Source organism: Felis catus, chromosome F1 (genome assembly GCF_018350175.1).
Source record: "Felis catus isolate Fca126 chromosome F1, F.catus_Fca126_mat1.0, whole genome shotgun sequence".
NCBI classification, from domain to species: domain Eukaryota; kingdom Metazoa; phylum Chordata; class Mammalia; order Carnivora; family Felidae; genus Felis; species Felis catus.
The window spans coordinates 4297838-4312049 of NC_058384.1; the positions used below are offsets into that span (position 1 = coordinate 4297838).

Below are 14212 nucleotides of genomic sequence, written 5' to 3' on the forward strand. Positions count from 1 at the left end.
CCTCCAGAAACCATGTGCGCATCCGATCAGGTTTGACGAGGAGATCGCAGGCCTTCGGTCCCGTCTGCAGCCCCCACTTCTGACCCCGGTTCCCTTGCTGTTTCCACCACAGCTGCAGGGGCTCCCTCCCCTGACGTCTTGAAGGGGCATCTTGAGGGCTGGAACCAACTTCTTCCAAACCCCTGTGAATGCTGATGCTTTGACTTCTTCCCACAGATCACAGATGTTCCTAGTGGCATCTAGAATAGATGAAATAGAAAGGTGAATCCTTTCCAGAAAGTGTTTGATTTACTCTGCCCAGATCCATCAGAAGAATCACTATCTGTGGCAGCTGTAGCCTAATGAAATGTATTTCTTCCGTAATAAGACTTGAAAGGAAATTCACTATTTGATCCTTGGGCTACAGAATGGATGTCGTGTTAACAGACATGAAACAGCACTAATCTCATTGTCCGTCTCCATCAGCGCTCTTGGGTGCCCAGGTACATTGTCAATGAGCAGTCATGTTTTGAAAGGAATCTTTTTTTTCTAAGTAGTAGGTCAGAATTTCAAGTCACCCAGCTGCATTAGCCCCTCACAAGAGAGTCAGCCTGTCCTTTGAGGCTTTGAAGCCAGGCACAGACTCCTCTCCAGCCTGGCGTCTTCCAACGCGAGGCTGTTTTGTCTACACTGAGATCTGTGGTTGAGTGTAGCCCCCTCATCAATTCTCTAAGCTAGACCTTCTGGAGAACTTGCTGCAGCATCTCCATCGGACTTGCTTCCTCACCTTGTACTTTTACAGAGACAGCTTCTTCCCTTAAACTTCGTGACCCAGCCTCTGCCAGCTCAGACTTGTCTTCTGCGGCTTCCTCCCCTCTCTGAGCCTTCACGGACTTGAAGGGAGCCAGGCCCCTGCTCTGGGTCAGGCTGTGGCTTAAGGGAATGTCGTGGCTGTTGACTCTTCCGTCCGGACCACGGACGCTTCATCCACGTCGGCGGTACGGCTGTTTCGCTGTCTTGCCATTCGTGTGTTCCCTGGAGTAGCAGTTGTAATTTCCTTCAAGAACTTTCCCTTTGCATCCACAGCTTGGCTCGCTGCTTGGTGCACGAGGCCTGGCTTTCTATCAGCTTCCACGTGCCTTCCTCACTCAGCTTCACCATTTCTAGCTTTTAAGGTGAGAGATGTATAACTCTTCCTTTCACCTGAACATACAGAGGCCACTGTAGGACTATTAATCAGTATATTCAATATAATATGGCCTAATTCCCTGTCTCAGGGAACAGGGAGGCTGGGGTGGGCGCAGCCAGTTGGTGGAGCAGAGCACACAATATTTATTATATGTGTCTTATATGGGCATGGTTTGTGGGGCCCCAAACCAATTACACAATGATGACATCAAAGATGTCTGATCACAGATCACATACCAAATGCAATAATAATGGAAAAGTTGAAATACCGTGAGAATTACCAAAATGTGACACAGAGGCAGGAAGTGAGCAAATGCTCTCGGAAGACGGGCACCCACAGACTTGCTTCACAGCATGGCCACAGACCCTCAGTTAAAAAAACACCACCACGGCACCCGAGAGGCACAGTAAAGCACTAAAATGAGGTATCCTGTAAACAGAATACCTGATGCCCAGGTGACCGTGAGGTCTTTGCAGTTATCTCTGTAACCAGTTCAGGGGCAGACAAGGTACTTGGAACTTAGGAGGGATTCCCTGTTGGAGAAGGGGGGGTGGAGGGAGAGAGGTCAGCACGATGGTGACAGTAAGTGCCGAGAAAGTACATGGGAGAACTGGGTCTGTGTTGGAAGACAGGAAAGGGTGAGGTTTATTTTCACCCTCTTGATGAGGCTCCTGTGCCGCTGGCTGTCTGGTCCTGGCCTTTCCACCCCAGCAGAGAGCTCCTCTCCCCCAAACCATGGCTTCCGAACAGTCCGTTGAGCGTCTGACGTCAGCTCAGGTCGTGATCTCACGGTTGGGTTCATGAGTTCAAGCCCCACCTTGGGCTCTGTGCCGTCAGCCTGTCAGTGCTGAGCCCAGTTCCAATCCTCTGCCCCTCCCCACTTACACTCTTCCAAAAATAAATATTTAAAAAGAAAGAAAAAGAAGAGAAACAAAGGAGTCATGGCACGGAGGCATGCAGGAGCCTGTCTAGAGTCATAGTGACGTGGAGCCCGCTCTAGGTTCTTCAACTAGGAGATTGATGGAATTCTTGTATGAATCTGAGTAAGGCCCAGCGTTGTCCTTCCAATTTAGGGGAGGGGCAAACGTGTAAACAAATAGGTCACTAAGTCCAGGCTGGAGTCCAAGGCTCTCTTTTCTCCTACACTGGCCCAGTGAAATAGACGGGACTCTCTAGTAAGACCCCGTGTGCAGAAACCCCTTCTGATCTGCGAGCCCCCGATGCCAGCCCCGGGGGCAGTTTGGAGCACTTCATTCATCGAGTGAGGCTTGATATTGCCTGTGTGTGCAGAACTCTGGAAGGGGACCTCTGATACCCTCGGCTGCAGACACAGGAGCCCAAGCAGACGTTTACATGTCGATTTCCGGGGTCACATGGGCTGGGTGGCTGCTGTGGCCATCCCCACCCATCTCACACTTGCTGCCCTTCTGTATCCCTCAGGCCCCCATTCCATACTGCCTTCCTCACGTTCTCGCGATGTTAACCTCACCTCCAGAAGCTTCCTGTGTCAGCGGTCTTATTCCGCATCTCCTTCCCCTGGTACCCGAGGTGAACCCCTGCAAGGACCCTGAGAGCTACGAATGAGATTCTCGGAGCAGGATCAGCAAGTCTGCCCCGAGGCCTGCGTTACACCATGGCCTGACCCCAGACTTCCCGTTTGGCTCTGGAAGTCACTGAGCGTCTCACCAGGTTTTATCGTCAACCAGAATGCAGACAGACGTGTGCCTGGCAGTGTAGCCTGGTCGAGAGCGCTCAGCTTTCGAGGGAGGAGGTTCACGTGGCAGTCCCGTGCCTTGACGCGAGTCTCTTAATCGCTCCGAATCTAGCTTTCTTAGTTTTAAAACGGGGATAATACCTACCCCACAGAGTGGTTCTGAGAAGTAAATGAGGTAGTACATGAGACTGTTCTGCCAAGTCCCATGTATTTTGAGACGATCAAGGATGTTTATGGTTATAGGAACCCTCGTGCCAATCGTTCCCGCCGCTATTCCTGCCGTCCCTTCAGCACTGATGTTTGTAGCTTGGGATAATACGGCGTTTCCATTGCTGACAATTATGTCCTGTAACTGCTCCCCAGCATTCCACAGGGACACGTTCTGTTTCCCCAAGTTGCGTAGGATTCCACAAGGGGCCCCGACTTTACCTTGTGTATCTCCTGGTGCTGCCTAACATAGACACACATGCCCCAGTCACAGCAAGTTCTGTTCAACACGTACTTGAATGAATAGATTTTTTTAATGAACTGAGATCTTTAAAAGTCCCACCCTGGTCCTGTCCCTTTAGCTAGTGTGCATATGTAGTGTGTCTATGGCTAGTGGACCAGATCTTGTCTGGACCTTTCCTGACCACCTACTGGCAGAGTGAGGGTCTGATCACCCAATCCCAGTGTGTGGCAAGGGTTTTCCCACACCAGCTGAGTGTCCTAAGTTCAGTTCAATTCTGACACCATCTACCCAGAGACAACACCGGATCCCACAGGTTAGGGGCTCAGCCCCACAGGGCCACTCTCTACTGCAGATGCTGAGGGCACACCAGGTTGTCACCTGAGCTTCTGACTGACCAGCTATACACACTGGAGACTCCAAGGACCCCCTCTCCTTAGGTTCAACTGATCTGCTAGGGTGGCTCACGGAACTCAGGGGAACAGTTTGCTCGCCAGTGTATTGTATAGAATGCTATAAATCAGGATAAACCGGACAGAAGAGAGGCACAGGGCAGGGTCTGGGGAAACGGCCCAGAGCTTCCATGCTCTCAGAGCTCACCACTCTCCCCAAATCTCCACGTGTTCACCAATGCGGAAGCTCTTCAAACCCCATCCTTTATAGCGGTTTTTACAGAGACTTCATTACCTAGGTATGATTGATTAAATCGCTGGCTGTTGGCAAGTGATTCAGCCTCCAACCTCTCCCTTCTCCTAAAGGTCAGTCACGCGCTTGGTTCTCCTGGCAACCAGCCCCCATCCTTAGGCGCTTTCTGAAAGTCACCTTGTTAACATGAGACCCCTTTATTGCTTTCAGCACTTAGGAAATTCCAAAGGGTTTTAGAATCTCTGTGAGAAGCTAGGATATTAGCTATCTATCAAATTACCTATCTATCCATGTCTCCGTATTACAAAGTACCGGATCACACAGGCCACATGTCCATTTCTTTGCCAGCTCATGGGACCTGGGGGTCTAGGAACAGGAGCGGGCCAGTTTCATCCTGCAGAAAGCCTCCTTTCCTGAGTTTTCTCCTGGCTCAGGGAACCCGGAGAGGGGAAAGGGAAGCTCTCTGCCTTCCGAAGCTGATGTTCTCTTTAGGCTAGCACCCCTACATATTCTTTCTCAGAGACTCTGGAAACAATAGGACGAAAGGGCTTGAAACCCTTTTGGGTTTCAAAGGCCGACTCTGGAGCAGAAATGAGTGCCGCTTCAGAAACAGAAATTTGCTACAGATTCCATTAGGCCAGCCTCCTCCAGGAAAGGGATCCCCTTAGCCCAACACAGATTTGGTTTAGGCTTTCACCACCGGGCCCTGCTGAAATCCTTGTGACTGCTGCCGCAGGAGAGTCCTCGGGTCCCCTCGCGGCGCTGCTCTCCTGCTTCTCCTGTCTCTAATCTGTTTGCATTCCCTTCCACTTACTCCTTGGAAGGATTTTGTTCGCATCTAACTTGACTTCTCGGAGCTCCCCTTCGGCCGCCCTCGGCTGGGCTGTCCTTCAGTGAGCCTGTTTCTGTCCCGTATCCTTGCCCTCCGAGCTGCTGATCCCCCTACCCTGGGCTAGACTAACCGCTTTGTTAGTGCCCTGTTAGCTGCAAGCAGGCTGGAGGAAAACAGACTTCTTCCCCTCCGTAATCATTTGTTATTTAGATGTAATTTTTTACATTACACCATATTGTTTGTTTCCCTTCTCATTTCATTCTGTTGAAGCATCTTACGTTTTGAGGATCCCTTTAGCACAGGCCACCAGCCCCGGACCCCCCTGTCTACCCCACACAGCTATGAGCTATTCAGGCACAGCCAGAGAAAGCTGAATGCACCTCCCACTCCCGCCTACACCCCAAATGTAAGCCCCGACATGGCTGATTCGGAGCTCGCGGTTCTCTTGCTCCTGTTCCTTAACCTGCTAACCTCTTTGCTCACGTTGTTTATGAATCTCGTAAGAACCACTGACTTGCTAGAGAAAAACCTACATACGCGCATCCTGTACACTGGGTGTGATGTGATGGGATGCCAGAGCTTCTTATCAGGCACACATTTCTTTTCCCTCTGATTTTTTCGTTTATTTATCCTGACAGAGAGGGAAGGAGGGAGGGAGAATCCCAAGCAGGATGCGGGGCTCAAACTCATAAACAGGGAGATCACGACCTGAGCCAAAGTCAAGAGCCGGCCGCTTAACCCATTGAGCCACCCAGGAGCCCCTCCCTCTGATTTTAAATCCATATTTAAATCATGCTTGGGGAAGTCATTTATTGGATTCCCTCAGGCTCCTGGTAGAGAGTATATGAGATCCTTGATAAGCTTAATATATTTGTATTAAAAATTAATAAGAAAGCTATTGTTTGCAACTTTAAATCATAATTTGATTCAACCTATTTAATATAAGACCACAATTTTAAAATTACTCAAAAAAAAAAAAAAAAGACGTGATGAGATTTAAATCAGTCCTGGGCCCCTGCCTTTATTCCTGAATGAACCACGCATGTCCTGTGACAGACAATCAGTGCTGCCATTCCTCGTGTGACATTTAGAGTCCATACATGGCCCAGCAGCCCCCCTTGGAGGCTCCAAACGAGTCCTCTGTGGAAGATGATGTGGAGCCTCTTTTTAAATGCTACTATTATAAAAATAAAATTTAATGGAAAGAGATAAGCTTTTCCCAGCACAAGCCGGCTCCAATTTTATATTTCCTTAATCTGTTTTATATACTGCTGCAGGAAATTAAACTAAAATTGTCCTTTCTGTCTGATGTGCGCATGTGTGGGAGGGGCTGAGGGGACACACAGAGCTACAGGAAACGGCTGCTGCTCCGGTCTGTCAGGGATTTACTGTAACTTTATTTGGGAGGGCAAAGCCCCACTCACCCACTGGGCTGAAGGTCTGTGGCCCCCGTAGAGATCTGGGCCCACAGCCACACGGTGCTCCTGTCTTACGTCAATGAGGGCTGACGCCCAAGACGAGGACCACATCTCTTCTATCACCAGGTCTGAGTCCCCACTCACTCCCTGTCCACCCAGAGTGACCGGTCCTTCACACAAATACAGAGGGCGGGCTCTGACATACTTGGCACATACTGAATGCTATTTCTTTCTTTCCTTTCTCTCTGGTTCTCTTCCACTCCAGCCGTCCCTCATAAATTGTAACGCCTACTTGTTTATTGTACTTCTACTCAGTTTCACCTTCTAGACAAATGATGCAGACGCTCTTTCAGTGTCTTCCAGTCGGTCCAGTGCCCCAGCTATACCCGTTTGCTCTCTGCTTCCAGCCCCCCGTGGACAAAATCTTCTAATCTTAGTGTCTCAAATCTTGTACATAATGTCTGGGGGTTGCCCCCTGCCCCTGCCTTTGCTTCCCTTGCTGCATTCACCACCAAATAAGAGAACACAGAGCACCACCAAGAGCATCTTGACTGGGAGATCCCTCTAGATGTCTCAGAAGCCATGTCTGGGTACAGGGGAACCTCTGGTCCCCACCTCGGTCATGAAGACCGGCTTCAGGTGGAGGCTGCACAATGCAGCCATGGAGTGAACACCGGCTCGCGTCCTGAGAGCTGGCGCCCACCCTGCGCCCGCGAGTCAGGCCACGACGTGACCGGACCAGAGGGCCCTCACGGCCCTTCCGTAAGGAAGCAGGCACGGAGGTGTGGCAGTGAGGCCTGGGGAAAGCCAGGCAGCTTCCCCTTCCTTCCTGGGGCTCTGTGATTCCAGGACGGCTGCAAGCCTCCTACTGACCCTTGGGCACGTGTCCTAAGTAGGTCTGTCCCTCTCACGAACAGGAAGACTCTGGATCAGCCACAATTAACCTCAGCTCTTGAGGAACAGACCTTATTTCTAAAGCTGGAAGGGGGAAGAAAGTGCAAATGATGGCTGGAGGGAAGATTGCAGCCCATAGTGTGTGAAGACATGCACATCAACCTCACCTTGTCAGAGGAATACGAAGATGACATTTGTCATTTAGCCAGAGTTGTCTCTGGCTGACGCACAGCCCATCGGGGCGTCCTCCTGGGCAATAAGGCCAGGGCCTCGTCCGGCAGAGGGCCTCCATGAGGCGCCAGGAAGGAAGTGAGCCGCCCCAGGTTAGGCCTGACCTTTCTCTGGACCACAGGTTAGGGGGGCAGGGCAGAGGGTCATTTCCCTTTAAGCAGAGAGGTGTTCAGGCAGTGCTTCTGGCCCACTCACCTTCCTCCGCCGAGTAGAAGGGACGAGAACATCCCAGAGCTTTCAAGTAAGAGGCTCTCCCGTCAAAGACTCGAAGCATCTCTGTGATCTCTCATTGCAGTCCTGCTTTCAGGCCGCTTTCCACCTCAGACCTTAAGGTGTCTAGACTGACTGAGGACCCAGAGAGGAGCCCCAGTGGGGGGGAGGGGAGGGGGATGAAATGGGACACCTCTGTTCCCAGAATGGTTTCAAGCATTTGTTTTTGATCCTCCGTCCGGAGGGATCTCACAGAGCTTGGCTGCCGGCAAGGTGGGGCTGCCTCCACCACCCTCCCCCCCCCAGGCCAGACCCACTCAAGTTAATCAGAACCTTCTGGGTTTCCCAGCTGGGATGTCACCGGGTGACGGGACTGCCTGTCGGCAGGGTCGTGTCTGGACTCCGTGATGAGCACTGCTCTCCTTCAGGCCGGAGACCAGAGCCCGAGCTGGCGGGTCCTCCTCTTGCTGTCTCTTTCCTCTCTCTCCCAGCAGCTGCATCCAGACCCTTCTGCCTGCCTGTTTTCCTTTATTACTGTGCACGGGACATTTTTAAAGAGGCCGGAATGAGAAGCCAGGAACACAGGCTGAAAGCATTTCCGGGCCTGGCCGCTTTGCTTCTCCGGGTCTAGGTTTCCTCCCCCACAGAACGAAGGGGTCTGAGGATGCGGCCACTTTGCTTCCCGTTTTTATGTCTCTAGCTGCAAAGGTCTTCCTACCCGGGAATCCCTAGGAATTGATCTTAAGCAAATATTCAGCAAAGGCAAAAAGTGTCCTGAGTTGGAAGATCTGTATCATATCATTTTTTTGTCAAAAACTGAAAGTGATCTGAATTTCCAAGAGTAGCTTAGTGACTGATGGTCTGTAAACATGATAGAATTAATTGCACACAACCATTAAAATGGTAATTATGCTGGCTATAAATTAACATTGAATAATAAAACGCTGCTAGTGTTTGTTAAGAGCGCACTGTATGTCATTCTCAACCCCAAGGGCACATCAGAATCCCCTGAACCCCCAGCCTCACCCTCCCCCCCAGAGGCCAGGTTTTGGTTGATCCTGTGTGTGGGGTCTGGGCGTTAGGGTCTCTTGTGAGGCTCCCTGGTTGATAATACTTTGCAACCAAGGCTGAGAGCCTGTGTGAAGACACGTCCACATTCAGTACAATGGACCTGTGCCCCCCTCCCCTTTCCTGCCAGCCCCCTACCGGGTGGTGCACGAGAACAGGGTTTCTAATTTATTTACTGCACAAATATCATTGCTCTGTAACAAACCATTCCAAAGCTGAGCAAATATTCCAAAACTATTCCAAAGTTCCAACCACAACTTTACCATGATCACAGATTCTGTGGGTCAGGAATTCAAACAGATGACAACAGGAGCAGCTGGCCCTATTCCTTCAACGTCTGGGGTTTCAGCAAGGAAGACGGGAACCTGGATGTCTTCTGGCTAGCAGCTGGAGTCACCTGGATGCTTTCACCCAACATGGGGCTCAAACTCACGACCTTGAGACCAAGAGTTGCATGCTCTTCCAGCTGAGCCTGCCAGGCACCCCTGAACACTTCTTTATGCCAATTTCTGGTGTCTAGGCCCTGAGGACCTGAAAGAGGGGCTCGACGAGGACCGTCTACCAGAGCACTGCACATGGCCTCTCCGTGGGCCTCCTCACAGCATGGCGACTCACGGCCCCAGGAGCAAACACACTGGTGAACGAGGCAGAGGCTGCACGGCCTCTTTAACCTAGCCCTGGAAGTCAATAGCATTCCTTATACTGTTCTCACTGAAGTGGTCACAAGCCCGCCCAGATTTCAGAAATATTATGGAGGCTGAATTGAACATGGGGAGTGAAAGAAGCGATTGTCCAAATGCTGACACTGTAATATGACATGAAAAGAATACAAAAATATGTGTACATCATAAGCCCAGTGCGTATAGATGAGAACTGAATGCAGCATGCAAAACTGAAATTTTAAGGTGATGGCAGCATAGAATCTCATCATTAATACCACTTAATTATTTTTAGTTTTTATTCTTAAACCTAACCACCCACAACCCCCTGCACTAACAAGCCCTGAAGATCATTGTTGGACACCACACCTGGCACTACTCATTGGGAGTGTGCCGTCTACAAACACATGTAAAATTCACCCTGCCCCTTACTGTGTGGCTTGGAGAATCACAGTACTGCTCACGCTGCAGACCACGGGTTCTCCACGCCCAAGTATCGTGGGAAAGAGATGAGCAGGCAGGGGCCCACCTACTTTTGGATCAGGATGCTATCGGGTGGACTGGGGAGACACCGAGCCCTGAGGCCTCCACCCGGCCCATCCGCACAGTGTTGCCAAAGGCTCCGGGTCTCATCACAAGAAAGGATTCAAGGATATACCAGACACAGTGGTTGAGAGGTGCAAGTAGGAAAGTTTGTTAAAGGGAGTGTTTGCTCTCAAGATGTGAGTGCAAGTGAGCTCAAGAGAGAGCTGCGTGCCCCGGAGTTTGGGTCTCCATGTTTATTGACAGTTGTTAACTAGAGGGTGGAATACTTTTTACTTGAGGAGGGGATTTCTTGGGAGCAGGATTTCATGCCTTTTGTCCCTGAGGGTTTCCAGCCTTTGTCTTGGGCCTATCTGGTTAGATCCAGCTTCTTGTGGCTTTGTTTTGGAGTGGTGCTAACAGGTCTCTAACCGCTGCCCCCAAGAGCTGGCCGTGACTCCCCTTTTGTGGGTCTCCAGGCGTCCTGTTGAAACCTGTCTACTCTAACATAATCTGTCTTCTTTCTTTTTCCAATAGGCTTTTGATATTATGAGAGTGACACACGGCAGAGAGCACAGCCTGATTGAAGACTTGATCCTCCTCTTAGAAGAATGTGACGCCCACATAAGAGCATCCTAAGGGGCGCAGGCAAAGATGGCTCATATCCATATCAAATGCCTGGTGGAGGTCACATGTGCTGCACTGTTTGTGGGAGGCGCCTCCCCTCTGGGAATGCTAGGCTGTGTTTATGTAGGTAAATAAGCAGGCATACCATGTGCAAACCACAAGAATCATTAGTTGTAGAGAAGCACAATAATAAATACAAAAAAATTGGTTGAAAATGTCATCTGCTAATTGTTTTGTTTACTCATTGGTGACTTTAATGTTCCACATCTCAACATGAAGGCTAGAAAGTTCTAGTAAAAGCATAGCAGAGTACGTTGAATCTTCTCCTTGAATATCTGGGGGGATAACTGGATAAAAATCAATGTTTTTACAAGCAAAAACTTAATGTCCATTGTGTCAAAAAAGCAGAATGTTTTCTTTGCTGTTTGTACTAAAAGATATATGTATCCATTATTTACACCCCAATACATCTCTAACACAGAAAGTTTTATCCTAGGTCCTAGAAAGAAGTCATTTTAGGTGCTATTAGAAAAGCACAGGAAGTCTTAATGGGAAAAAATGTTTTTTCAAATGTCTTGGGTTCTTTGTATAATTCTTCTGTGCATTCTGTAACTCTGTATACGTCATGTTTTTTTAACTTGGAGATTTTTTCTGTAATTCCCTCCATCTGTGGCTTGACCATGTGACGTGCATGCCACGAAGCTCCCTCACCCTGCACCCCAGCTCACATCAGGTTTGTTTTTGCTTCCTCCTATTTCCCAATCCCATGGCTGCTTTTCCACCTTTCTGCATTAGACAAATTCAGAAAAAAAGGTGGTTTGTTTTATGGCTCCGTGACCCTGTGAGCAGTTCAGTCCCTCCTGGTTGGATGGGGCTCGGGCAGGAGTTGCAGCCCTTGGTTCCGGCGGCTGCGGGCGTTCTTAGGGAGGCCCCAGTCAGCCACACCTTATTTTACAAGCCAGGAAAGGAGCTACTTACTGGGAGTTGTGGCCTGGCCCCTCACACGGGGAGAGACAAGGCTTCCAGCCACATGGCCACGGCAGGCGGCAGAGAAAGCTGGCCACTGGAAGCACGAATCCGCTTGCCCAATGCCTGGCAATTACTCTGACCATGGAAATGTGCTCAGTATCGGGCTTGCTGGTGCACTCTGCACCTTTCAGCTGGCCTCTGCCCCAGCCGCAGGCAAGTATCAAGCCTTATCTCCGGGGCACACAGGATCAACAGTAACCACAGTAGCACAACACAGTAGGTATTCTGAAGCCCATTTTATAAGAAAACAGAGGCCCAGCGTCGGTGCTCTGGAATCCCTCCTAATTTACTAAGTCCCCTTGAGAAAGTGGCTTCATCTCAGTCTTTATGAACAACCAACTCTACCCAATTCAGCAAATATATATTGGATAGTTACTGTGTGTTTAGGAAAAGGCAATACAAAGACTGAATAAGTTATGCCCCTTGTTCTCAAAATGCACACTCTCTGGTGTAGTATTTGTGTCCGTTAGCTTTTACTGTGTAACACGCTTAGTGGCTCAAGATAACACTTATTCACGATTCTGTACGTTAGCAGTTGAGCTAGACAGTTCTGGTCTGGCCCAGGCGTGGCTGATCTTGGCTGCCTACACCACCGTCTGCAGTTGCAGGTGGGTCGGCTGGGGAAACGGGGGTGACTGAGGCTTGTAGCTCCCGGGGTTAGCCCAGCCTTGTTCCCGGGGCAGCAGGGTTCCAGGAAAGGTAAGCAGGCAAGCCCCAATGTGCAAGCACTTCTCGTAACTGCTTGTGTTGCATTTGCCAATATCCCACGGGCCAAAGCCATTCACGAGGCCGGCCCAGAGTCTGGGGTGGGGAGAGCCTCTTCTCTCAGTCATCCAATCGCAAGGTGTGGAAAGAGAGGGAGGTATTGTGGCCATCTATGCAATCCATGTTATAGAACTTTGAGTGAATTGGATGAAATTCATAGACCTTTCCAGAAACCCATGTACATACATATGAACAATTTGCTTTTAGGATCAGGGACTCTTGAGCTCCCTGTGGTCCATCAGCAGACTCCCTGGAGTCCTTCGCCTAATGAGAAGTAGATTTGCTACCTTTCAAAAGCACTGATGGGAATTACATTGGCTCGTCATTTTAAATTCATTAGGGAAAGAAAAAAGCCGTAACAGAAGGTCGGGGTAGGAACTCACGTGCCAAATGAGCAGAGTTCGCTGATAGAACCCTGTGTTTGCCAATTTTCTGAAATTTATCAGTGATGATCCTGGATAAGGAGATGTGCCCTCATGCCTCCTCGAAAAAGCATGACAAGCTTTTAAATCCCTCTCAGCTCACTTCCCGTTGTCTGTTGTCTGCGAGAAGGGCCCCTAAGAGGGAGGGGCCCTGCTTGCATCAACTTTAATAGAAAGCAAACATTTAAGCAATGGTAAATGTTTACCCAACATCTTTACAGCAAAATAACTTTGGAGAAGGGGGAAGGGGACGGAGAACATAATTTAAAATCTGTGTCACCAGTGGCTGACGATTTATTGCCGCCCCAGCCTCCAGGACTGCTATTCCATTAATCCATAGATTGTAGCGGCAGGCTTTTTTCACATCAGTAACTTGACGCCATTAGTTGTTCCTCTGGGATAAGAACACATTTAAACTGAAAATGAACACACTGGGCATAATTTATGGCCATGCCATATGAATGCCAAGAGTACAGGCAGGACGGCTGCCTGGAAGGCCTGCTCACCCTGGGAGCTCAAGGCGGCCTTCCTCTAGCTGGGCAGGAATGCAGGCAGCAGAGAGGGCGGCCACAGCGTGGCGAGGCCAGACAGCCACAAACCACAGAGGTCCCTCCGCCAAGCTTCACAGCGGGAATGAAAGAGACAGTCCTGCGTGGGGGCCCTCCCCTGAGCTCTGTCCCGAGAATTCTCTTCTGGCCCAATCAGGAAACGATGTGACACTCAGAGTAGCCCACAAGCGAAATTCCTGAGTCAAGGGTAAACGCATATGTGAAATACTGTGGCATTTACCTTGAGCCGGTTGTATGACAATGCCTGCCTCCCCTCAGTCTTGACAACAGGGTGGGTTTTTCAGCTTTTGAATTTTGTGCTAAGCTCATGGGTGAGAAATGGTATCTCAGTGTACTTTTAATTTTCTTATTGGCGAAGTTTGATGTCTTCAAATATTTAAAAGCCTTTTGTCTAACTTTCTGTGAATGCTTTTTGCCTGTCTTTTGTCCAATTTTCTATCAGGCTGTTGTGGTTTTTTTTTTTTTTTTTTTCCTTTTCGTCTTTTTTCCCTCATCTTTGGTCGTTTCTATATTAGGAAGATTTTCCCTTTATCTGTAATATTTCATCTCTCAGTTTGTCACTTGTTTTTTGACTTATTCTTTAATATTTTGCCCTGAGTTCCTTTGGATAGCATTTTCAAAAAGGCATTTCATAAGAAATCTACTCTAGGGTAAGCCGGGGTCCTAGTGTAAAGTTAAGCACCATGAATCCTCCTCAAATGGTTCCTGATTCTTAGCTGTTCCTGAGTTGAGTTGATATTTTAAAAAATCATTCTTCTCCAACATTCTGGCATCTTCCTGTCTTCAGCCAGCACCTTGCCTGGTCAAGGTTCTTCACCTGGTGGAAGTTCAGTGTATCATTCCTGAACTCTCTTGACACTTAATGGTCTTGCCATGTTGGGATACCTCAATCTTCCATTAAACTGATTTTCTTGTTAGAGAATCCCCTGGTTCAGACTTGGTCCACCCCACTATATAGCAGCAATTAGAGATTGGGATTCAGTCAGTTCAA

The 14212-nt window shown here is 49.2% G+C and overlaps 1 protein-coding gene and 1 long non-coding RNA gene across 2 annotated transcripts in view; one reads left to right on the plus strand and one right to left on the minus strand.

The window, feature by feature from the left end:
* The window catches only part of SMYD3 (SET and MYND domain containing 3), a 686941-nt gene extending 676285 nt beyond the window's left edge, over window positions 1–10656 (plus strand). The window contains exon 12 of the mRNA XM_011290829.4: window positions 10347–10656. Coding sequence (XP_011289131.1) covers window positions 10347–10448 — 102 coding nt within the window. The 3' untranslated portion in view covers window positions 10449–10656. The remainder of the gene's footprint in view (window positions 1–10346) is intronic.
* LOC123382880 overlaps window positions 119–14212 on the minus strand; it is a 52538-nt gene continuing 38444 nt past the window's right edge. Inside the window, exon 3 of the long non-coding RNA XR_006591999.1 lies at window positions 119–239. This is a non-coding gene — a long non-coding RNA (uncharacterized LOC123382880). The remainder of the gene's footprint in view (window positions 240–14212) is intronic.